This window comes from Jatropha curcas, chromosome 9 (genome assembly GCF_041381405.1).
Source record: "Jatropha curcas cultivar XTBG-Jc1 chromosome 9, XTBG_Jcur_1.0, whole genome shotgun sequence".
Taxonomy (NCBI): domain Eukaryota; kingdom Viridiplantae; phylum Streptophyta; class Magnoliopsida; order Malpighiales; family Euphorbiaceae; genus Jatropha; species Jatropha curcas.
This window is the reverse complement of record NC_143159.1, coordinates 26,965,428-26,992,024: the sequence shown is the minus strand read 5'-3', so window position 1 is coordinate 26,992,024 and position 26,597 is coordinate 26,965,428. Positions and strand designations below refer to the sequence as shown.

General features: G+C 32.4%; 3 protein-coding genes across 3 annotated transcripts; 1 reads left to right on the top strand and 2 right to left on the bottom strand.

The window, feature by feature from the left end:
* Nucleotides 1-397: 397 nt before the first annotated feature.
* Nucleotides 398-845, top strand: LOC149493932 (protein PMR5-like; the record flags this gene model as incomplete). The annotated part of the gene is given in 1 exon segment (XM_089725719.1): nt 398-845. A coding segment is annotated over 1 exon segment (343 nt), but the record flags the coding sequence as incomplete, so codon positions are not given.
* A 486-nt stretch (nt 846-1,331) lies between these two features.
* Nucleotides 1,332-5,359, bottom strand: LOC149493931 (asparagine synthetase [glutamine-hydrolyzing] 1). Its single transcript, XM_089725718.1, has 13 exons — nt 5,111-5,359; nt 4,735-4,873; nt 4,553-4,648; nt 4,316-4,457; nt 4,039-4,229; nt 3,467-3,628; nt 3,303-3,383; nt 2,931-3,152; nt 2,695-2,829; nt 2,452-2,532; nt 2,282-2,368; nt 2,051-2,158; nt 1,332-1,773 (listed from the first exon to the last, which is right to left on the bottom strand). Exons 1-13 carry the CDS (start codon nt 5,188-5,190, stop codon nt 1,528-1,530), a joined length of 1,770 nt encoding a protein of 589 aa, XP_089581844.1. The 5' UTR covers nt 5,191-5,359; the 3' UTR covers nt 1,332-1,527.
* An 8,213-nt stretch (nt 5,360-13,572) lies between these two features.
* On the bottom strand, nt 13,573-14,662 carry LOC149493930 (putative protein phosphatase 2C 25). Its single transcript, XM_089725688.1, has 3 exons — nt 14,539-14,662; nt 14,273-14,452; nt 13,573-14,152 (listed from the first exon to the last, which is right to left on the bottom strand). Exons 1-3 carry the CDS (start codon nt 14,605-14,607, stop codon nt 13,991-13,993), a joined length of 411 nt encoding a protein of 136 aa, XP_089581814.1. The 5' UTR covers nt 14,608-14,662; the 3' UTR covers nt 13,573-13,990.
* Between the last annotated feature and the right edge of the window lie 11,935 nt (nt 14,663-26,597).

Below are 26,597 nucleotides of genomic sequence, written 5' to 3'. Positions count from 1 at the left end.
TTTCGATATTATATTTTTAATTTTGAGATAGCAAATTATTTTTAATTTTATTATGATTTAAGAAAATTAATTATCTTCTTAATCTCTGTATGAAAACTTCGAACAACAACTTATATTTACGACAGAGAATAGAAAATAAAAGTGTTTTATTCTTTAATAGTTTATATGTTTATTACTTTTAAAAATAATAAATTAATAAAGAAGGAACATAATTTTCAATCAATCAAAATCCAGTTTTATAAAATAGAAAAGTCCAAATATACCGACAAGCTCTAACGGTCAAATCAGTAGTACTAACAGAATCACATGCATGCCATATTGTCGGACCATTACTATCAGATTTGGCCTTATCATATCTCAAGTGTCATTCGCTGAATCACTAATTGAATTTGAACAGTCCAAACGAATGGAGTGCGGGGCCAGCAACAGCAATAGGGACAAGAAATTGCTATGGCCAAACAGCACCAACCACAACTATTGGAACAATGCCTCCAGGAGAATATCTTGACCAAATGAGGGTTACAGATAATGTGATTAGAGATATGCATAACCCTGCTTATTTGCTGGACATTACAATGCTATCTGAGCAGAGAAAAGATTGCCACCCATCAATATATAGCGGTGACTTGAATCCTCAGCAGAGGGCTAACCCTGATAGATATGCTGATTGTAGCCATTGGTGCCTTCCTGGACTTCCTGATACTTGGAATGAATTATTTTATACTGCTTTGTTCTTTTAACTACTAATTTCTAATTATATATTGTTAGAAGATGCATAATTGCAACCCTCAGAATTTTATAGCTTAATCAAATCCTAGCGTTATAGATTTTCTATTTGTTTTAAATGTTAGCTAATTACTTTACTTCCTTTACTTCTGTAAATCATATTATTTGCCAGTAGAAATGACAGCTTAGTTTATTTCTCTGTGTATTTTTTTTATTCAAAGAAACTCCCTAATGACTGGATAACAGGATAAGTAAGTTCTCCTTTCATTTTCATGTCCTTCGTCTAATCGTTATCCAAAACACCAATACCAAACTCCATTTGTCGGCCATATGAAGCACTCGCATTGAGCTATAGTCTAACAGTAAGGTACTCATGCCTTTATATGAGCGACTTGTGTCGGTGTTTATCATTTATCTTTCTTTCATTATCGGGGGAAAAGGAGATTCGAATTTAAATCTGTCTTTCATTATCGGGGGAAAAGGAGATTCGAATTTAAATCTGTTGTAAAAGATATATCGTAATATTAGCACTTATTTATCTTAATGTCAAAGAGCTTCGTGAATGATATTTTGGACAACTTGAAACACTCGTAACATCACAGGAATAAAATGAAAGTTCTGCTCTATCACTTCAAATTACTAACATAATGTAGATGACATACTTCAAAACCTTGTATTAAAGCAACAAGGTGATGAATGAAAGCACAGGGATTATAAATCATCACAGTAGAATAACAACTTGTACACAGACTACAGGATTTATACATCAAATTCATCAATCTTGACGCCTTTCATTAGATGCTAGCTTAAGATTGTGAGTTCAGGAGCAGTAACCTCCATCATCCTTGGTATGCTATCAATAATATTTGGAGTCACCATTGCTGGATTGGCAGCAGCTGCTTGGGGGTCATAAGCTGCAAGATGAACGCCTAATGCAGCCCTGCCCGAAGGATCAAGATTATTCGACCACGTAGCGTCCCATTCGACAGCTTTCGCTGTGCTGCAAGCTACGCTTGCTCCTCCTGGAACAGTTAGCCTGGCAGAGTTCTGCGAAATACAAACAAGGATGATTCAAAGTACTAGTAAATTTATATCTTGATTGTGTAGCTGACTTGTAAAAAACTTAATTTTCAAATGAAAACATTCATTCAGTATCCCATTAGCATGGACTAACGATATTCAGGCGAAAAACCCTTAATTATTAAAAAATTTTCACATGAAACCATTTATCCAGTATCCTGTTAGCATCGATTAACAATATTTAGGCGAAAAATCCTTAATTGTTAAAAAATGTAAAGCATAGATTATTTTTTAATTGGATTACCTGTGGGAAGAATCTCTCAAAAATCATTCTATAGTAGTATGCTTCCTTGGTAGTTGGGGTATTATGAGGGAAAATATGCCCAGCATTTTGCATCATCTTGTCTGTCACCTGAAAGCATTAACCAGGCAGTAGCAGAGAGCAATAATAAGCATATCTCTGTCTCATTGCCCTTTTAGATTCCAATAATGAATCAAACTAAAGAATACAAAGGACAAAAGGTTATGTATATACATGTTGAGCAGCATGGGCTTTGAGACCATCGATCCAGCTATAGCCAACACCATCACTAAATTGTTCTTTCTGCCTGTATAGGATATGCTGCAAGGAATCAAACAATACAAGTTAATTGAAGCAATCAAAATGATTTACTTGATAAGAAAGAAGCAATTAAGTTTATTCACCTTTGGCAGGTAAGGTTGCTCCTCATCATCGAAAGCTCTCCTAAGCACCCATTTTTCAATGCGTCCTTGTTCTGGTTTAATCTGAAATTGATGAAAATACAAGATCTAAATTAGCTAAAACTAACATAAAAAGGACGACCCAGTGCACTAAACATCCCACATGTGTGAGCTCCAAGGAGAGTTGATCAACATATGCCCCAAAATTAACATATGAAATTAAATGAAATGAAAGAATGGCCTTACCATTTTCCACTCAGGATCAATAGCCATAGCAACATTAATAAATTCTTTATCTAAGAAAGGGACTCGAGCTTCCAAACCCCAAGCAGATGTTGCTTTATTGGCTCTTAAGCAGTCATACTGGTGAAGGGCCTTTATCTATAAGCATAGAACACAAATTAGAACTATATTCACCGTTGTCTCTCTGATAAGATTTTGATTTTGATACAAGAGCTTCTTGTTATGCATAATATAATTACCTTCCGACATGTTTCGCGGTGGAACTCTTCCTTATTAGGTGCCTTGTGGAAATATAAATACCCACCAAATACCTCATCAGAGCCTTCACCAGAAAGGACCATCTTGACTCCAAGTGCCTTGATTTTGCGTGACATTAGGAACATAGGGGTGCTTGCTCTAATAGTTGTAACATCATACGTTTCAATATGGTATATCACATCTTCAATGGCATCAATCCCATCCTGTCAAATCCAAAATACACTCAACTTTAACATTTAAACCTTGTGAAAATTCACCGTTAAAGTTTGGATTTTTAAGTAATCAAATTTTATAAAATTTGCAAACTATGAAACTGAAGTTGAAATTGTATAACGGATGTTTCTATTTCAAACCTGCACAGTGAAATGAAATTCATGGTGAACAGTACCCAGATAATCTGCAACTTCTTTTGCAGCCTTCAAATCTGGTGAACCCTGTTTGGCAATATAAAAACTATGGTTAAACAAATTACAGAGCAATTTTTGAGTACTAGGAGAAAACAAATTATAGCACACACCTCTAAGCCAACACAGAAGGAATGGAGCTGCGAACCCCATTGCTTGGCAGCCTTTGTTCCTGCCAAGTGGCGAGCAGTGATGGAAGCAACCAATGATGAGTCGAGGCCTCCAGAGAGGAGAACCCCAAAGGGCACATCAGTCATTAGCCTTTTAACCACGGCCTGCACATATTACACAAAAACAAATTAAGTGACCTAAAATCACAAAATTTTAAAATTTTGTGGCCGTCTCCTGAAATTTTAAAAGTTTTTTATAATAAAAGAAAAATTCCAGTACTGTCCTGTGATTTAAATCTTATTAATTAAGGTTATTTTGTTTAATTTTTATATATTTTTCATCAATTGCCTTGTAAAATAGTAAAAATACCTCTTTTTATCACTTATTTTTTATATATTTTAAAAAAGAAATTAGATGTATAATTTTGTTAATATAAAATTTTAATACTTTTATAAAAATTTAATAAAAAGACGCAATAGTAAAACGGAAACAAAACATAAAAATAAATTAATATCTTTTTAAAAAGATAAAAGACAGATCAGTTGTGTTTGTAACTCCGCGTTTTGTGTCTTACATTTTCAAAAGCACGCCTTAGAGCAAGAGGATCGTACGGAGTGGACGGAATAACATCGGAGAACCAAGGAGGATTATACCATGGCCTTAATCCACCAGACTTGCTGGAGTACAAGTGCCCTGGTGGAAAGCTCTCAAAATGTTCACAGTCATCATTCAACCCTTTCAGCTCAGATGCAATCCAAATAGAACCTGATCACGTTAATTACTTAATTACTACTAACCATTGACCCAATCCAGCAAAATTAATTAATTAAAATAACAAATTAAAGTTTTACCATCAAGTCCCCATCCAATATAGAGAGAGGTGATACCGATGGCATCACGGGCGACGATGTAACTATTGTCACGAGTATCCAAAATTACGAAAGAAAACATTCCATCCAACATATCCACAAAATTTTCTCCATATTCTTCATACTAATAAAAATCCAAACAAATTAACTAATTAATTAGTTAATTAATTAATATTAATTAAGCAAATCAAAATGACAAAAAAATCTTAATTAACCAACCAGATGAGCAATAACATCACAATCACTGCCTGTTCGAAACTTGTGATTAGGCAAACGCTTCCTCAGCTCTTCGTGGTTGTAAATCTCTCCATTCACCTATTTTTTAAATCATAAATTAATTTTTGCACCCATAAATAAAAAAAAATAATAATAATATGAAAAAAAAAAAAAAGATTACTGACAGTGACAACTATGGCTTTGTCTTCATTAAAGAGAGGTTGATCACCAGAAGCAGGATCTATGATAGCAAGACGTTGATGAGCCAAATAAAAGTCTCCTTGCTGGTAGAGCCCACTCCAATCAGGTCCCCGGTGTTTCAATCTGTTGTCATTTCCATTTTTGGTATTATAAGACGGATCATATCAAAAACTCGAAAACGACAGTAACACCAAAAAAAGGCTCATTTGTTCCGATTCAACTGATAAAATTTAAACATTCCATGAGTTTATCATACTTATATATTTTCAGCTTAGAAAACATAAATTAAACTTATGTTTCCTTCTTCCATTATTTTTCCAAACAAAAGGTGAAAAAAAAAACAGACAGAAGATCATTGACCTGCGAGAGAGCTCGAGAACGCGAACTCTTTTGGCCTGAGAATCATCGGAGCAACCAAGAACAGCAAGAATGCCACACATTGTATAAATTCTCTAGCTAGAAAGAAGACAGAAGGAAAGAGAGAGAGATATATTACAAGAAGAGACAAAATTATCTGAAAATGGAAAAAGGGAAGAATCGAAGAGAGAATGGCGGAGGGTTGATAGGAGGAAACAACACGTAACAGAGAGGGGAGTGAAGATGTTGTTGAATTAGTATGCTGCTGTTCGTCTAAGGCCACGTATTTATAACAGAATGTGAGTACGGACCCGCCAATAAACGGCGTCGGTTTTTTTTTTATTTTTATTTTTTTAAGTTATCCAGGAAACTTGGCGGGCCAACAGCTACATCAACCATGCAGGCTACACGTGTTAAGCTCCCAGTTTTCAATTCACCTTATCCGTTTCAGAGAGGTATGTCCTTCCTTGCTGACTCACTATTTCATTTTTGGGTAGGTACCGTATAATGTAAAAACGTTGTAAATTGAGTTGACCAAAATGACCAACCGAATCGAACCGAGTTTTATTTGATTGGTTTGCTCAAAATAAGTTCGCTGTTTCGATTTATTTTGATTCTAATCGAAGTTTCAAATTTTCAATTTGGTTTTATTAAATCCAATCGATTTGTATTAGAAGCCAAAAATAAATCTCACCGACTCGGTCTAATGTAATTCACTTTTTTCAATGAGTTTACTGCGGTTAAATTTTAATTCAAAAAAATTCGATTTGACCTCTAAATCTCGGTTTGATTTGATTTTAAAACGAATTTGACCGTTTGAACACTCCTAATTTTAACAAACTGCAACTTATTGTCTTTAGATTAAAACTAATACTTTTTATCAATATAATAATAAATATATTAATAACATAAAATTATTTTTTATAACAGTTTATCCTTTTAATTTTTGATTTGTGATTTTATAAAATTTTATTTCTATTATAATAAAAAAAGAAAATTAAACAGTTTTACTCAAAGAGATGAACATGAATTGAAAATTAGAAATGAAAATGGCAACGCTTGAAATTGTATAAGAAATTGAAAATGAATCCAAATATCTTGAAATTGAAGAGTTTGTGTTGATTTTTAAAAATCCATTTATCTTTATCTCTAATTTATTAAAAAAAATTATTTAATTTAATTGACTTTGAAATTTAATTGTAACTCAAATTTATTCAATAATTTATAGATAAGGAATACAAATATGGGCTCCACAGCTTCATATTCCAAGGTGAAATTTCCTTATCCTTTTTTATTAAACCACTAGTATCGGGACTAATCCGGTTCGATATTTAGTTATAGTTAAGACATCAGACATCTCCCTGTAGGTGCATTTAGTGGCGATTGCATTCGATAGCTCTTTTCACATGTTCAAATTATATTTTCAACTGAGTCACAACCCACTCGATGCTTTTTATTCAAGTGTAAGTATATATTAATGATAAATTATTTAGTTCTTTGGGCTTGTTTAGTTTGGTTGGGCTAAGTGAATTCAAGAACTTGAATTCATTAAAAGTAATAAATTTGATCATGTTTGGTTTTCAAAAATAAAGAACTTTTGGGAAGTTGAATTGCCGGACATTCTGTCCCAACGAAAATGCACTTCCTGACCTATTTGGTGCTGCCGTTGCAATAATAAAAAGCTACGAAAGCTTGTGGAAATTTGGTATTTTTGGGTTAAGATGACTTGTTGCGACAATTCAAACCAATTTGATCTCTTAACAGACCTAAGAAATTAACTTCATTAATTAATCTAATAAAATATTCCACAAACACAATATTTTTCTAATTACGATAATATTTTGGTTATTATTACGTAATATATGTATATATATATATATATATTATAAGATAAGTTGAATGATGTCAAATATATGTTATATGTGCTTCATAGTTTTTTTTTTTTTAATGAATTATACTTAAATTCATATGTAGGAATATTATCATCATTTTTCCGAGGTGGAGAGCAGGAACTACGCATGTCCAATAGCCAATCCTAAGGATTGGACACCACGTCGATATAAAAAAAAAAGAATATTATCAACATTTCATATGTAAAAATTCATTAACACGGTTTTATTTTCTGGAATTCAATATATCAACCAAATATATTCAGACTATACTTTCTTGGAAGTAACTTGAAATTATATTTCTTCGAAAGTAAACTTTCCAGAAAGTGGGTGAATTTAAACCAAACAAGGCCTTAATATTTACAAAAGTAAACTCCAAGTTCTTTTTAAAAAATCAGAAAGACTTGAAAATCATATTTCCTCCTAAATGATTGTTTTTAAATGATTTGTGGAATTTCCAGTCATTCACAATAATAATAAACATAATAATGCATAATAAGAACGGTTAGATATCTCAAATGGACAATCCAACGTTTCAACTGTTACAATCATGATTTTTTTTAAAATGATTTGTGGAATTTCTAGTGATTCACAATAATAATAAACATAATAATGCATAATAAGAACATTTAGATACCTCAAATGGAGAATCCAACATTTTAACAAATTTGATGCGATTCTAGAATCTATGGATAATATCTCATTTCATTATTTAATTTGAGATAAAAACTCTTTTGCTGATAGCTTGAGTTAGAGAGGCGTGTAGATGCAACAACGTCATTTCCTGCTTCGTTATGATGTTTACTGCTGAGGTTATTATGATATTTTCTTTATTTTTATTTTTTATTTTTTATTTTTCTTTTCCTATATTGAGAAGAGACATCAACTTGATGTATAGTTTACTGGATTTTTTCACTTAGCATTTTCGAACTAGGTTGAGTGTACTGGAATGTCCGATGGCTCGAATTTAGATGCTTGGTTATATTAAATTTTTTTCGAATTTTAATAATAAAATAAAAATTTTGCTAACAAAAGAAAGGAACTGAACAGTTAGGAAAAAAAATATCACTAAACTTCTCATTGATTATCTCATCCTAAATTTAAAAAGATATGGGGATGAACACTCAGCTCTATATAAGACCATTTTAGAATTTATAATTAGTTCAATTTTGATTTATAATTTTTGATAATTGTAATTTTGGTTTTCTTGTTTAATATCAAAATAATTCAGAAATTGATTTAAACTGAATCAATTAATTCATTTCAATTTTTAGTATAATCTTTATTTATTTTAGTTTAATGAAAAAAAAAACTTTCAATTTTTTCAATTCAGTTTGGAACTGAACCATATCTTCATTTGAAGTCGTATGAGATTATCTTAGATAATAAAAGCTATTATATAGTATTTTCGAGGGGTGAGATGGGATGACAGTGATTCCATCTTCTTTAAATAGAGGTCTCAAGGTCGAGTATAAGTATGGAGTCTCTTTAACTACTCCGGAATGAGCGCTTTGCCCCTCTTTATGGGCATTTGCTGGCGCGAATCCGGATTACTTGAATCAATGGATTTCGGACACCAAATGGTTAAAAAAAATATATTATATAGTAATTGATAAAATATTAAAAATATAATATAAAAATAATACACTAAAAGAATAATATGTCACGTGTCACTTACATTCAATAATTGAATGTAGACTAGACAATTACGAGGGGCCTTAATTAATAAATAGACCAAACAAGATTTCTTGCGTATTTATTATATAATTTTGAAGTTTCATATAATTTTAACATTTCAAGCTAATTGGTTCTGTTCTACACGTCAGGACATTAAGCTTTGTTTGGATTGTAATTTCGGGAGAGAAAGAAAATATTGCAGAAAAATAAAGAGGGAAAATATAAAAGAATTGTTCTCCTTGACATTTAGATATTGGAGAGGTAAATAAGGAAAAAACATAATTTTTTTTTTCAATTTTCCTCCAAATTTGAAGAGAAAATGGCTTGTGAACCCTATAATTTATTTTTTCTTTATATTTTCTTCCTTTTCATGCATTTCCAAACACGTAGAAGTAGAGCCAGACTCCAAAATTAAAAGGAACTGACGAAAAATTTTCAAAATTAACTATTTTATGAGGAAAATTTTAAAAAAAAATTTAGAATTTGTGGGTGTTGGACTCGGACTAGTTTCCTTCCCTCTACCTCTGCAAATAAATGAAGAAAAAAAAAAAAAGTTTGTTTTCCTTCTCAATTTCCTTTCTTTTCATATTTTTCATCCATCCAAACAGAGTGTAAGGATTTCTTGTAGAGAATTTTCCACGAGATAAAATGTCAAAAGTGCAACATATTTTAATAAAAGGAGAATAATATTAATATGAGCTTTCTTTGACGAAATAACAAAATGGGACAATAAAATAATTATAGTCCACGCTGAAATGATATATCAAAATGTTCATTACATCACTTGATTCTGAAAATGAAATTTATAAAACTAGCTTTGAGTTCCAAAATCCAAGTGGATCTGAATGTAAAGTCAAATTAAGAAAATTAAAAAAAATAATAATACTTGTGAGGAATTTCTAAAACGTGTGACACGTAAATAAATAACTTAGTAGTATGTAAATGTACGACCTAACAATAGATTTTGACTCGAATCTCCTCCTCAATATTAAAAAAAAAAAAAATTATAAACTCGAAATCGAGTAAAATCAGTTTAATTTTTTTGAGTATTGGAGAAGAGGAAATTTGAACTTGGATCTATTGCCATGTTGTATATGTACGTATTAGTAGGTTATGCTTTGGTGTGCAAAATTGAGTTAAATTTTCTTTTTTAATAATAAAATCAATATGATTTTATGAGTTTTATGAATCTTAATGTTTATGATTTGTAATATTATTTTTTAATACATCCTTATCAGATAAAATTTTCAGCATAAATCTCTATCTAGAAATTAGTTGTCCTTTTCCAGTGTCGTTTTGATGTATAATTATGGATTTTGTGTATTTTGATTCCTCCATTTGGTAAAGTTTGATTGCATTTGGCTTCTTCTCTGTTTGTTATTTTGCATATATTTTCCATTTTTGCTTGTTTTGTTGATTCAATTTAAACTTGTAATGCACTCCTCTTTTGCATTTCAACTCTCGTTCTAAACTGCGTTTTAAGCAATAAATTCCTTAACGCTAAGTTCAAAATCTCCTCTCTTCCAATGCTTAATTATTAAATTTTTATATGTTTTGATTTAGGAAGTGATCCTTATTTATTTTTATTAAATTCAAATTTTTTATTTCTTTTTAGGAAGTGATCCTTATTTATTTTGATCTTATCTATTTTTTAAATTTTTTATTTCTTTTTTGGAAAGGATTTATTTATTTCTAAATACATAAATAACTAAATATTTAAACCTCTTTTTCTTGTTTTTTTTTTTTTCCTTTCAAAAACTATAGACATCAATTAACAATTTTTTCTAATTATATCTACATATTTTAATAGAAGAATTTTTTTACAATTTATATTTATTTTGTAAATTTAAAATAAATTTAGAATCAATGATATTACCTTTTATCCTATCTATTTTTTGAAAATTATATTCGTAAATAAATTTAACAAGATAATTATGACTTTCTTTCTTCTTTGGTTTCAAAAACTATATCTCCTTATTAAATTTTTTTACATTATCAGCTTAATAATATTATTATTTACCTGTGTATAACTAAAATGTACAATTAATTAAGAATATATTTAATAATATTTGTACTATAGGAAATAATGTTATAATTTTCTTTATTAAGAAACCATTTTTATATTTATCATTACTGATTGATTTAAAGTATAGTTTATTGTTCTTTCAAAACATTTGATAATTCATGATAGTTTATCAAAAATAATAATATAATTAATTATAATAATTTATTAAAATAATATTTAAATACCCGCGCGCGCAAAGCACGGTTTTCGACTATTTTATATATATATTCAAACCCAATACTTTTAAATAATTTTTTGATAATCATATCTTAGAACAATAGTTAGATGAGTAGGGGTGTAAATGAATTGAGCAGGAGTCTAATGATGTTCAGCTCGAAAGCTCGTCGAGCCTTATTAAGCTTATATATATATATATATATATATATATATATATATATATATATATATAATTACTCGAGTCTCGAGCCTAAAATTTAATGGACGGAGGATATATGTAGTTAAAAAAAAAAGTAAAAGGAAAATAAAAAACAAAGTGGCAGTAAAAGCCTAGTGTTTTCTTCTTTTTTTTTTTTTTTGTTTTTTTTTTTTGTTTTTGTTTTTGTTTACAACGGGGGAGTAAAATTGAAAAGAAATTATATTAAACAAAGGCCAGTAGAACTCTTAACTTCCATTTTAGGGTCAGAGGAACAAGTGACAAAGCTGAAAGTAGCCTACTTTAGAGAATAAAACAACATCCAGTTTCATTTTTTACTGTGTTCATTCTCTAACTCGGTTTTCTCACTGGCCTTCTTCTTTCTCACGCATTGATGGAGTTAAGCCTACGATTGATAGTAGAGGAACCAGTGGTGATGGAGGCAGCTGAAAATGTATTTGGTGGTCTGAAATGGGTTTGGTATTAAATGGTAATCAGCCCAACCGCCTATAATATTTTAATAGCAATTTGATTACAAAAATTACAAGCTTTGTGAAAAAAGATCACAAAAAAACTCCTAAAATATGAAAGTATTCATGTTCAGCCATGGCAGACTTGAAACAAAATATGAAATAATAAAGGGGAATCATGAGTTTTTCTTGGATGTTGACACGACACTTCCTTCAAAGAGAGAGAGTTTCTAATATTTTAGTATTTTGTATTTAACTAATTGGAGGAAAAAGTTGTAAATTTTTGAAGAAAAAATATGTTTTGATTAAAAATTCTTTCTCTAGTTTATAAGAGAATTTTAAATACAGTGACTTCTAATATCCTTTGTTATTAATTCTTTATGAGTTTGTTAAGCAATGTCTCCTTTCAAATATTTCATGATGTATGTTTATAATTTGACAGGATAGTCTTTCAATAATATATCTAAATTAGCTAAGAAAGTGCTAAACATTGTTGGTCAGTTCATTGGAGTTTCCAAATCTTGTTTGAAAAATATAATAAAACTAAAACTAAAAGAAACAATATTATATTTTTCCGCTTGAAGATGACCTTGACCGATATAAATCTTTATAGTACCAACTGGTCCTTTAATTGATTTGGACAATAAAATAACTTCTTCGGATTTTCTATGCTTGGAATGCTTTTCCAAAAACTTATTGTGTATGACGTACATGGATGAGTTCAAACCATTATGCATTAATAGCATCAATGGAGGAATATGCCGCACTACCAAGCTCCATTGATCGAAGATACACATCAATAAAACAAGATCTAAATTCTCCAATCAAATAAAATAAAATATCATACCTTTTAGGAACAAATATTTACAAAGAAGGAACTAAACTCTCACGGAAGAATGGACAAAAGAACTCTAAATATGGAGACAAAGCAACAATAACAAAAAAAAAAAAATCTAAGCTTACGAAAGATGAATAAAAGATTAGGAGCGAAAAGGAAGAAAGAAAAGTAAGGGGCTATCGCTGATTAACAATGACAGCCCCAACCAAAAGCTAGAGTTAGATAAACTAGAGAGAAAAACCCCCTATTTTATATAATTCTATTGGAGTCTCCAAATTAGAAATCTAGGTATTTCAAATATAGAAAATGAGTTTTTCGACATTTTTTTTAGCTATTTGATTGCTATCTACTTCTCAAACATTGTTCAATCCTGTAAATAGAAACACTCACTGTATATTTTGTACTTATTACGTTAATTTTTTATTTAAAATAATCATATTGCTCTTAAAATAGAAAATGTGACTTCGTAAAATTAAAACCGGTTCTACGTCTAAATGGAGATTTGTTCATAAATTAGCCTAAAATAAGATTTTATAAAACAAAAAAATCAAAATAAATAAATATAAATATAGACAAAAAATGTATTACAAAAAAAAAAAAATATCAGAGTATAAATTGCAATAATTTTTTTTCTAAATTTATTTACTCATATTTCATACTTATTATTCATTATTTTTTCAAATTTATTTATGTATGCATTTCTGTGCTTCAAGTTATTACCCAATCATATATAAGTTCTCACTAATTTTCCATCGGTATTTCATATTTATATAATAATATGTTTTCTCTATTTCAATTGGCCACATATAAATATTAAATTAGTATTCTTTTTTCTTTGCATGAATAATTCATTTATTAATTAGAATAAAAATTTTCAATTTTACATAAACATTTGAATCAAATGACCTATGCATTGCATGCACTTTAAATTTTAACAATTCATTCAATACACATTTTATAACTCAATACTAAATATATTATACAGCCGCGCAATGCGGGCAACTCAATACTAAATATATTATACAGCCGCGCATTGCGGGCGAAACCGCCTAATAGATAAACATTTGCGAAACCGCCTAATAGATAAATAATGTTCGTCCTGAAAAGACTCATAGTAATAACTGCAAAAACCAAGTTTCTGGAACTTTGAAAGTGAAGCTAACATAATCATACTTCAACAATTTTATTATGTAAACTGATTTACAAGTAATCTTCCTCCAAAGAATAAAATATAAATCCACAAATCTATTTAGAATGAACAAATCAATGTCGCTACCTTACGGGTAAAAATCCCCATAAATAGCAAAAAGACTAATTTTATATCAGGCTCCTCTGAAGAATGAATTATAAGATCTAAAAGAATGAAAGAATTAATATAAATCAGTTGTCTGCATACTTTTTGTCATCTAAGCCTTCAACTTCAACCGGGGAGTAACTAGCAAAGAGAGAAGGCAGGCCAGCATTGCAAGGTTTTTTTAAAGACACTAACAGCAAGCAGTAGAAATACGGATCGCATCTACATATTTGTCAGCTGAATTTCTAATAACTTTTTCTACTTAACTTCAACACAATTAAATATAACGCTCCATTTGGATCAACATCACGCTGATATCATCAGTACAGCCCCGTGAAACAGAGATATCAGCAAGCTTTTTACAGGCCAACAATGGGTCTGGCTTATCCACTCCTATGCACAATGGGCGAGCAATATCTATAGCTTCCTGATTACCAACCTAACCAAATCAATAAATATGAAATCGTTCAGATACTAACAACCATTGATATATTCTTCAAATAGTAATTTGAAACCAAAAGTACACTCAATTCTTCTGAATTAGCCTGTTTAAACATACCTTATCCCATAAACCATCAGAAGCTAGTATCAAGAACTCGTGCTCAGGTTTAATCCTCACAATTTTTGTGTCAGGCTCAGCTATCACCCACTGTTTAAGATGCCCATCTCCAATGCCTCTAGATACAGCCAAAGATCCCTGAACTCTCCAAACCCCATGGATCAAATCAACATACCCACCCTGCAAAAACAAATCCCGCCATGAGACTTTCCATTGATACACAAATTTTATATGAAAATTGAATATAACTTAGTCCTGAGGCTTACCAAGGTCTCAATTCTATCCTTCTCGTCTTCCCTAACCGTAGTACCAGTGTCAGGTTCCTTCATTTCCATTCTTGATTTTTTTTTTCTTTGTTTTTCATTTATTTCTCGTTCTCCTTCGTCCTTTTTTTTTATATAAATACATATACATAGACAAAGAGGAGGAGTTATTGAATATATTGTTGAATTAATTTGTGGGTTAGCCGGCAAATATATGTTTATTGTTTTATTTTTTTATTAGTGGATTTTGGGCATGTTGAAGCCAATTAATTTCTTGAAAAATTTATATATGAAAAGGCAAAAGGATGGTTAATATAAGCCAATTCATGGCTATATGATTGAAATCTGACAAGTTCGGTTTGTTAATTCAAAGTTTGATTTGTTCAGAAAGATTAATATTCTGTAGAGAAGCTGAGATGGTCAAAGAAACCATCTTGTTCTAGCTTTTAAGTTTTCACCTGTTTATTCTCTGTATTTAACTAGTCTTAATTAAATCTAAGGAGCATGTAATCTTGATGATTGCTTTTTTCTTTGTTATTGTCTCTAAAGTCGGCTGTAGCTAGCTTAATTTGCTAGTGTATACTTTTGCTTTTTATTTTTTTTATTTGTTATTTTTTAGATTAGGAAAAAATATGCTGTAAAATAATTCATTTGCCTTTTCTTTTGGTCATACTTTTCATGTATAATAATTTCACTGTTTATTTGTTATTTCGTCTAAACTGAGTTACTTTAGACTAAGAGAATGAAATTATTTCTTTTTGATATACATTGTTGTTGGTTTACCTTTTTTATTTAATGATGTTATATATAATTTTAAATATATTTCTATTTAATAATGTTATGTATTTTGAATATATTGTATCTAAATATAATGTCAACGTTTGTGAGTATAGATTGCAAAGATAGTAGCAAAAATGATACCAATATGTCGACACCTTCTTATTCTATGATGATTTATTATAGTTTATTATGTTTTAATTGATTTGTAGTTTGTTATTGTTATTATTGTTATTGAATTTTTATATATTTTTGATTGTCAAATTATTTAATTGAGATATTGGTTTGATTGTGCGTATTATTTATTTAGGTTGAATTTTAATTCATTTTTTATATTTTTTTGTTCCATTGTCGGATTCAGATTCAGGTTCTAAGCGGGTTTTGGTTTTATGGATTGAATGAATTTGTGATTAAACGGGTTCAAATAGTATGTGGATAATTTTAAATGGATTTAGAAATGAGTCGAATATTATTGGTTTATTTTTTAACGGATTCGGAACTGATTCGGATATTCAAATTAACAATCAGGTCGGATAATTCATTTCTGGCAGGTAACCTGTGACATCCTACTGAGTTGAGTCTTTGCATAGAGTCGAGTTGAGTCGGGCCGAACCAAACCCGGTTGGGGTAGAATGGGATTATAAGTGGACTTACTTGAATGAGAGAAAAAGATCAAAGTATAAGGGTTAGGATTTACTTGCACTAAAAGATCAAGCTTAGGTATTAAGTTGTAACCTGTTGACAATTGAGGTACCATTTGGTAAGTTTCACATAAAAAGTCATTGATACTTTGATGGCCTACCCGTGAAAACCATTTCACTTTCCCATTTTCATCTTTATCTTCATCTTCTTCATTTCCTTCCTTTCCCTTCCTTTCTCCATCCATTTTCATGGTAGTTAAGCATTAAGTCAACCTCTATTTCTCCAAGTAAGTAGAATTTCTTGAAGCTTTATGTTATTCAACCTCTAATTGAGTTATATTGTAGATAAGTTATAAGAATTCTGATGTGTATAGGACAAGTGAGTTCAAAGATAGCAGAAAAAGGAAGCTAAGAAGAGCTCAAGCTTTTTGGAGTGAAGGTTTGATATCTCTTGTCATTTACCATTTTCTTTGCATGAGAACTTGTGTGGTGTGTTGCTAATGAGACAATATGTTGCTTAATGTTGAGTGAGAGGACTGAAAATGGTGAGAAAGCATGGGATGAACTGAATAATTGAAGTAGATATTGAGTTTATGCTGAAACAGGTTTTGCTGGAAAAAGAACCAGTAACTTCACCTTGATTTTAACCCTATTTAATGATGGAATTAGGAAGTTTCATAGAAGAGTTATTTGTTCCTCTATGTGTTAGCTTTACATGGGTTTTTGAATCACCCAAATCGGAGTTATATATTGAGAGATATGACCAAAAGAGTACAGACTGCGCAGGCTGAAAAACACGTTGCGCGCTCGCGAATTTCGTTGCGCGCTCGCGAATTGTGCCTGTAAACTCTCTGACTCTCATTTGGTGCTTTTCGCGCTCGCGAATTTGGCCTGTAAACTCACTGACTCTCATGTGTGCTTCTCGCGCTCGCGACTTTTCAAGGCGTGCTCGCGACTTGTGTTTTTATGCTCTTTTGGACTTCATTTTCTATGCAATTGTATTCCTTTGCTCAACTTGTATGCCTCCAATCATTGTAAAACAAAAAGACAACATTAGAACATGTATCAAAACAACATGCAAGCATGCAAATGATGTGAAACCAGGTAAACATTATGATTTATGAAGTTATGAAACCATTAATATGCTATTGTGTTATACTATTGACATACCAACATTATGCTCCATTGAGGTTAGGTAGAAACCATGTAGATAAGGCTATGTCGCGACATAGAATAGCAGATCTGCACCCCATACAGTTTGGTACTCCGGTTACAGGCCGTTGAGTGGATATGATTATATATGGGCCATAGCAGCCAAGCATACAGTTTCATCCAGTTTCATACAGTTTTTCTTATCACTTCGGTTTCACTATAACCTTATGGAGCCATACAGATATCTTGACATAACATTGCATGAATTATACAGTATAATAAACAGCAAGAAAGATCATCAAGGTAAAATGAAAGTATCATGATATGTGTGCTTATATGTGCCATATGTGTTTACATGGTTCTTTCTACACATGTATGTGATTAATTGTTTCTTTCTATGTTGAGATATCCACTGAGCTTTATTTGCTCAGCGAGTTACCTGTTTAACTCGCAGGTTTTGAGACTGGACCGTAGAGAGTCGGCTTACAACTGCTGCAGTTCATCTGTAGCAGACTCAGTCTTCAGGGTAGCTACTCATTTTGATGTGTATCTTTTGTCTATCCTTTTCATGGCATGTACAGGGCACACAGTTGGGCCCATTTCATTTTGCAAACTAGTATCATGTCTTGTAAATATTAAGTACATTATTAATATAAACAGCATCAGCATGATATAAGAGTCTGTATCCATTATTATATCAGCATGACAGGTCATTAAGTCAACCAGTTTGTAGCGTCTTGGTTCGGTTCATTCGGGTTAACGGGTGGACCGGGAAGGGATGTTACATAACCACCGTGCTGTTCTCCCTAGGACTAAATAGCACTTTGTCCTTAATTATTCGTAGCACATTCTCGTCTGTCTGTCGCCGCTTTCTTCTTACTGGCCTTTGACCGTGCCAAATACAAGTTCAAGGCATTAAAACTTTCAACGAATTGTAACCCTAAGCCCCTCTTCTGTTACCTTCTCATCCTGCAGCCATTAAAACAATCCAGACCCTAAGCCCCTCTTCTATTACCTTCTCTTCTATTACCCTAAGCCCCTCTTTTGTCGCCGCTATCTTCTTACTTGCCTTCGCCCATGCCAAATACAACTTCAAGGCATTAAAACTTCCAACAAATTGTAACCCTAAGCCCCTCTTCTGTTACCTTCTCATCATGCAGCCATTAAAACAAACCAGACCTGTGCGGCTGCTGCTGGGAAGAAAGTCGCTTCCTGTACTGCCATCTCACTGGTAAAATTGTCCTCTTTTTAGTTTATCTTTATATTCTATGGAATCAATTCATTTCATTCTGCATCAAAGTTTTAAAATATGATATCAATTCCCTCACTTTATACCGCAACTCCTACTCTAATGGCTACACAGTTGCTACCATACTAAAATTTTCAATAGATGCAATAATCTACCTGTTTCTATACCTTTATCAATTATATTTGCAATAAGAATCCACTCCATATGTCAACTTACTTATTTTTATCTATCTTTCACTTCATATTTGACTTCAGGATTTTCAACCAATCTTTCCCTCATCTAAGTCTAGTAAGGTATTCATGAATTCTTCTAATTTTTATCTACCACTTACTCCTCATATGTACATTACAACTCGTTATATATATCATTTCTATACCCTTAAATCATTCAAGTCCATTCCTAATGTTATTTCTTCCATTTATTACGTTACACAATCATATACTCCAAATCTAATCACCACTTAACTTCTATACCAAAATCAGCTACCCGATATCTCCAGCATTCATGTTCTCAACTTGACTACTAACTGTCTACTTACTTATTATTATCACCACCCGTCTTTTTTTTTTTTTCCAATCTTCTTTCAAATTTTACTATCCTTGTAATCATTTCATTTTCTGCTCTAATCCAATTGGCTCCGTGATATAAATAGACAACTTTCAAAAATAATTTTCTATAGAAATAATCAATTTCAAATAATTTATCATAACACAATTTGAATTCAAAATTAAAATGGGGTTTTAAATTTAAATATCAAATATCAAGGAAATAAAACAATAAAAAGATTACCTTTTGAATAACTTCTAAAGAAATTCAGTAGCCGAGTTGAATACTAAAATACCAATTCCTAATCACCCTAAGTTCAGCAATCCACCATACAAATGGAACACCTATTTATTCTCTACACTATCTTGTTCACTGATAGGAATAGAGTTCGCATGAAAAGTAGTGTACTGGGTGATCAGGCCAATCCACTACCATCAGGTATTACTCTATTCCCTAGCCTAAGGGTTGATCCCAACTTTGGCCCCTATAGGTATTGCGACGGATTCATCCTACTGTCCACTACTTTCACTCTAATTTGATTTTTACAATAGGCATATGTTTTTCCATCGCATAGGGTCTAGTGCATCCACCATCCCTAGGGAGGAAAATCACAAAGTTTCCTTCCTTATGTCGGTTACGGCCGATCCCAACATAAAGAAATTTCCTATACTCCGCAGTTGTGTCCTAAAACCCTAACCTAAGCTCTGATACCAACTTTATCACGACCCGTTTCCATGGGCCGGATCGGCACTAAGGCCCCCGAGGCCCGTAGTAAGCCTGAATCACTAATACCTATTATCTCAATATAAATTTCAAACATTCAGCCCATATTAATATGAAAAATATACCTCAAGATTTTATTATACCTCGACCAAAATTTATCATCTTCAACATTCCACAGTTCGAGCCCCATTTACAATACAACACATTTCTAATATGGGCTAACAGAATTACTTCATCTATATTACTACACGATTAAAATGTATGTAAATTCTACAACTGCGGAGTCACTAACTGTTTGTATACATAGCTTCTTATACATATAGTTATATAGCAAAATAATTATGGAACTAGGATAACTTCTTTATAGCCCTGCGGTGAAGAAACATAGCTTAAACCGAATTAAACAGAAACTTACTTCCTGAAAAATTAAATAAGACATGTGAGTTTTCTAAGGAGTAATAATTATTGCACAACACCCGCAGTCACACAAATGTGTAAACATATCAATCTAGTCATCCGACTAGTTATATGCTCACGCAGCCAGTCACACAAATGGCACATCACCAGCACTCACAATTATTAACATCTTCATATAATCACATCACGTGGGAATTAGTCAGTGGAGTCACCAAAACCCCCGATGAGCCGTCCTCCCACATGGCCCATCCTCTCACGTGTGCACCAGGGAGCCGATCCCCCATTCTGGCTGACCGGTCTAATCCTCACTTGACCAGCCCTCTCATTGTTTTTCCATTCTCTCTTTTTTTTTATTATTATTATTTTTATACCAACAGGAGGCAATCCGGTCGTCTCCATCAAATCTAGATCATCAGGCGCTCACAACAGGAGGCCACCCTGCGGGCTGCGATCAAACCTAGATTATCCGGTGCGCCCAAATAAAGAAGCCAACCTATGGTTAACAGTAACGATAACAGTAGGTGCACACGGGGGGCGCCGATCTCCCATTTACCCGGCTAACAGAAATCAGAATCAAGATCCATATAACAGAATCAGAATATAACAGAATTCAGAATCAGGATCCGTATAACAGAAACAATCTCACAAACCCACGGTGACCCACTTCATCCCAATCCCACACAAACATGGCAAAACATTGTCACATCACAACTAATCAAACATTGCAGTTAATTGCAGACATATTATTCAGTCAAACATCGTAATGCAATGCACAATTAGACATTCATACTCAAATGTAAATAAATAAATAAATAATATTACCAATAAACAACAACGATACAATAACTAATAATAATAATAATAATAAACAATAATAATGAAAATAAATAAATAATCGAATAATCAAATGAATAACGATGATAATACATAAAGAATTAGAGCACTCTATTTATTATGTATTAAGTTCTAGAATTAATCTATATAAACTTATCAATTATGTTATTAATTAAAATCAGTCTAGGTTCTATCGAAATTTCAGCAGCGTCTCCCCTAAAAATAGGACTATCTACCTGTTTAAATATCACAATAATATTATATATTTATCAATCAATGCACGTAGCCCATCCGTCGGGCAATTCACAACAACTCAACCCGTCCGCCATAACCTTATTTTTCAATCATTAGATCAATCAATTCAGACAGCCCATTAACTTCAAGCTACATATATCATCCATCACACTTACATATATCCACTTAATAATTTCAACTAATTAACCTCCAAGCATGATTCAATAATAGTGTTAATTGCTCTATAACTATTTACTTTAAATTATAACTTCTCCTAACAATATTTATTAAAATTTCTAAATTAGCTTACATAAATATTAGTTAGAAATTTTTATCTCAATATCAAACCTCCTAATTATAATTATAGCTCATGTAATTTATTTGACAATGTTCTAAACTAATTTGCAATTACGTTATTCTAAAATCTTAAACCAGTTAACTAATCATATTCGCTATCGCAATTACCGCACACTAACCAATCTAATTTATTTACAAAGGACTATAAATGTCTATATATATATATATATATATATATATATATATATATATATATATATATATATATATATATATATTTAAGCTATTCCAATAACCTAATTTCTTATTATTCAATTTAAATTCATTAATCAATTAATTCTTTATATACAAAAATTGAGAATTGAGTCTTAGAACGTACCAATTGAGAATCGGGCGACGATTCCGTGATCAGCGTGAAGAGAAGAGAATTGTAACATCCTAGTGAGTTGAGTTGAGTCATTTCATAGAGGTAAGTTGAGTTGGGTTGAATCAAACCTTGTTGGGGTAGAATGAGAGTATAAGTGGACTTATGTGAATGTAAAGTTAGGACTTGCTTGCATTAAAACATACAGCTTGGGTATGAAGTTGTAGCCTTTGTACACTTGAGGTACCAATTAGATATGTTACACAGCCAACTCACTTCTTCTAGAGACTACCCATTCTTATCAGTTCACTTCCTATTTTCATGTTTATCATTCTCTTCTTACTTGTCCCGCCCATTTTCTTTCCATTGTCAACATAGTTAAGCATTAAGTTAACTGCAAGTAAGTAGAATTCCTTGAAGTTATATGTTATTCACTCTTTAATTGAGTTATATTGGAGATGAGTTATGAGAATTCTTGTGTATAGGAGAAGAAAGTTCAAAAGTTGCAGAAAAGAGAAGCTAAAACAGAGTCCCAGCTTTTTGAAACCAAGGTTTGATATCTTTTGTTATTTCCCATGTTCTTTGCATGAAAAATTGTATGGAGTGTTGTTCATGAGATCATGTGTTGATTATTGTTGAATGAAAGAAGTGGGAAGGATGTGAAAACAGGGGAGGAATATATGAAGTGGAAACAGAGTTTGCTGGAAATTTTACTAGCAACTTCATCTTGATTTTGACCTTATTAAATGATGGAATTAGAAGTGTCATAGAAGAGTTATTTGTTCCTCTATGTGTTAGCTTTACGTGGGCTTTTGAATCACTCAATTTGGAGTTGTATATTGTGAGATATGGCCAAAAGAGTACAGACTGTGCAGGCTGGAAACCGCGCGCGCGCGAATTGCATGAACGAGGTCGCGACTTGAGCCAGAAACCTCTCTGACTCTCATTTGACATTCTCGCGCTCGCGACTTTCAAAAGCGCGCTCGCGACTTACCTCTTCAGTGTAACTCGCGCTCGCGACTTGGCATGTCGCGCTCGCGACTGATGCTTTGACATTCTTTTTGTCTTCATTTCCTATGCAATTAACTTCCTTTGCTCATCATGCATGCATCCAATCATTGTAAAGCAAAAATACAACATAAGAACATGGATTAAAACAACATGTAAGCATTTATATGGTGTGAAATCAAATCAACATGATGAAATATGAAGTTATGCAACCATTTATGTATTATGGTGTTATATTATTGACATGTACATAATAAGCTCCATTGAGGTTAGGGAGAAACCATGTAGATAAGGCTATGTCGCGACATAGAATAGCAGATCTGCGCCTCATACAGTTTGGAACTCCGGCTACAGGCCGTTGAGTGGATATGATTAAACCGTGCGGTGCAAATCCGGTTAGGGGCACCAAAGCGGACAGTATCTCACTAGATCATACAGTGGCATAGGCGAATCCGGTTCGGGGCCTATAGCCTACAGTATTCATACAGTTTATCTTATCACTTCGGTTTCACTATAACCTTATGGAGCCATACAGATATCTTGACATAACATTGCATGAATCATACAGTATACTATACAGCAAGAAAGATCATCAAGTGAAACATGACAGTATCATGATATGTGTGCTTACATTCCATATGCGAGTAAATGTGTATTTATTTCCACATATGTATGTGCTTATATGTTTCTTCATTCATTGTGATATTCACTGAGTTTAATCAAAGTTGCAGAGTTCATACAGCATAATGAATAGCAAGTAAGACAATGAACATATACTGTTATGTATTCTTACATATTTATTGATTTCATGCAGACAACACAATGAACAGCAGGTAAGACCATGATGGTACCATAATGTGTAATATAAGGTTCATGTAAAGGAGTTATGACAGAAGTAGATTAATTATGTTTATGAGTTAAAAGTTTATTCGTTGCTACAAGAGACATTCATGTTAAAATTTACTGATTCTATGAATATCAATGCTTTATGAAATTGGTATTTGAAGTTAGTTGCTATCGCACTTTGTTTAGTATGTGAAGTATAAGAACCACTGAGTTTTATACTCAGCGCGTTGATTTTTATCACGCGCAGGTTGAAGATCGTGGTTGTTACTTGAAGACTTGAGGAGTACTAACAAAGCAGAAGTGCTTAATTTGGTCATAGTAGATTGAGAGATGTAGAATTAAGATTTATGGCATGTATTAAGAGTTATGGCATGTATAATTCTTTTATTGTTAGAACTTATGTGATTGTAAATATAAGTGAAACATGTAATTATTTTGGTGTAAGTAGTTGGTGATAAGAATAATATTTATGAAATGATTGAAGATGAAATAGTTTACTATAGTTGATATGATTAAGTCATGAAAACTTGATATAGATTCTGAATGAAATTAATTGCTAGATATTAAATGCTTTTGAGGATTTATATAATTATGTAAAGATATTTATATAAAGGGTTATTATGTTATGATGATTCTTGGAGATGTTGGAAGTTTAGAGTGTAATTGGGAGTGTTTATATTCATATTTTGCATACGGTATGATATCAGCATGACAGGATATAAGTTCAACCAGATTGTAGCGTCTCGGCTCGGTTCATTCGGGTTAACGGGTGGACCGGGAAGGGGTGTTACAAGAATTCTGTCTCTTGGGGCCTCGCCGGAGTGTCGCCGGCTGGTCACCGGAATGCCGCCGCCGGCAGCCGTGCACGGTGGCCGTAAAGTCGATCTTGCCCAGAAAATTGCAAGGTTACCACCACCCAACTCAAATTTGCGTAAGGAGTTCAAATCTACCATCAATTTGATGAGCCAATGGCTCGTGGGCCGGAACAAGCCCGACAGTCAGCAAGAAAGCCACCGATCATGGTGGTTTCACCAATCTTCACCAGAAATCCGATCTAACAGAGGGGAAAGGTTCGCACGGAGGAGAAGAAACGATCGACGCCTCTCCTTCTTGCTATAACCGCCGGAAACAGCGAGGATCGCCGGAAATCTTATCACGCGACCTTGAGATCTTCCAGTCGCGATCTTCATCGATTCTGGCCTCTATTCTGCGAACCAACACTACCAATGAGCTTCTCTCGTCGAGAGGATGAAGATTGAGGGCTTGGTTGCCGGGGTCCATGGCCGTTGGCCGGAGATTGCAGTGAGCCAGTGGGGAGGGGCTGTTGTGCGCGCCAGAAGAAGAAGAAGAGAGGAAGAAAAAAAAAGAAACTGTAACGCCCCAAAATTTTCGAATCTTAAAATAATATTATTTTATTGGGTCATGAATGGTGCTACAGAAAGGGGGATAATATTTTATTTAGATCCGAGGAAGATATTGAGTATGATTAACTATGAATGGGTAGTGATTTACCAGTCTATGAATAGTACCACCGGTCTGTGAATAGTACTACCGGTCTGGGAGTCGGTATTATTTTGGTCCGGAAAAATTACTATATATGCTTTATATTTTCTTTAATATTTTTGGAGTATGTATGCATGATTTTTATGGGTAGAAAGTAAGTAATGAATATTTTTGGAGAATTTAGATAATTAGTGAATAGTGAATTATGATGCTAAGTTAAGACGGTGTCTAATTCATAATCTTATTGAATGATTTGTATGTTAAGTTAAGACGGTGTCTCCGGCACCGAATGTGGCATCCGTCGTCGGGTCTCACGGGACTCGGCGGAGGGTGTTACAGAAACTAAGTCGGTTTCTAGATCATTCTGGTTCGATTTGAATCGGTTTGGTCTAATTCAATGATTTGGCTCGATTTGCTTGGTTTTCGGGGTTTTCACATGGTTTGCGGATCCAATTAATTTATTTTAATTGATTTAATATTCAATGCCCAAAATAATTCTTGAAGAGTTTAGAAAATTCTCGGTTAGGGGTTACAATACTATACTTTGGGCTTGGCCCAACTCGCGAATTAAGATTATACAGTACCTGCAGCCCATACAGTCGAAAATTCTAATTTTTGATTTAATAAAAATTCGAAAGTTTTGAAAATAAAAATTCGAGGTATTACACTCTATTATTTTAGTATTTTGTATTTAACTAATTGGAGGAAAAAGTTGTAAATTTTTGAAGAAAAAATATGTTTTGATTAAAAATTCTCTCTCTAATTTATAAGAGAATTTTAAATACAGTGACTTCTAATATCCTTTGTTATTAATTCTTTATGAGTTTGTTAAGCAATGTCTCCTTTCAAGCATTTCATGATGTATGTTTATAATTTGATAGGATAGTCTTTCAATAATATATATAGATTAGCTGAGAAAGTACTAAACATTGTTGGTCAGTTCATTGGAGTTTCCATTTTTTTTTTTTTTTTTGAGAAATATAATAAAACTAAAACTAAAAGAAACAATATTGTATTTTTGCGCTTGAAGATGACCTTGACCGATATAAATCTTTATAGTACCAATTGGTTCTTTAATTGATTTGGACAATAAAATAACTTCTTCGGATCTTCTATGCTTGGAATGCTTTTCCAAAAACTTGTTGTGTGTGACGTACATTGATGAGTTCAAACCATTACGCATTAATAGCATTATTGGAGGAATATGCCGCCCTACCAGGCTCCATTGATTGAAAATACACACCAATAAAACAAGATCTAAATTCTCCAATAAAATAAACTAAAATATCATACATTTTAAGAACAAACATTTACAAAGAAGGAACTAAACCCTCACGGAAGAATAAAAATAGATCTATTAAAAATAAATAAATCTAAGCTTACGAAAAACGAATAAAAGATTAGGAGCGAAAAGGAAAAAAGAAAAGTATGGGGCTATCGCTGATGAACAATGACAGCCCCAACCAAAAGC

What these genes read in the sequence shown, in the direction of transcription:
- LOC149493931 (XM_089725718.1), bottom strand. Translation starts at nt 5,190, where the DNA reads ATGTGTGGCATTCTTGCTGTTCTTGGTTGCTCCGATGATTCTCAGGCC. An exon ending in ACCGCGAAACATGTCGGAAG is followed by an intron (nt 2,830 to 2,930) that starts GTAATTATATTA and finishes CTATGCTTATAG; the next exon opens with ATAAAGGCCCTTCACCAGTA. An exon ending in AAGCCCATGCTGCTCAACAT is followed by an intron (nt 2,159 to 2,281) that starts GTATATACATAA and finishes TAATGCTTTCAG; the next exon opens with GTGACAGACAAGATGATGCA.
- LOC149493930 (XM_089725688.1), bottom strand. Translation starts at nt 14,607, where the DNA reads ATGGAAATGAAGGAACCTGACACTGGTACTACGGTTAGGGAAGACGAG. An exon ending in AGGATAGAATTGAGACCTTG is followed by an intron (nt 14,453 to 14,538) that starts GTAAGCCTCAGG and finishes TTGTTTTTGCAG; the next exon opens with GGTGGGTATGTTGATTTGAT. An exon ending in CTGATGGTTTATGGGATAAG is followed by an intron (nt 14,153 to 14,272) that starts GTATGTTTAAAC and finishes TGATTTGGTTAG; the next exon opens with GTTGGTAATCAGGAAGCTAT.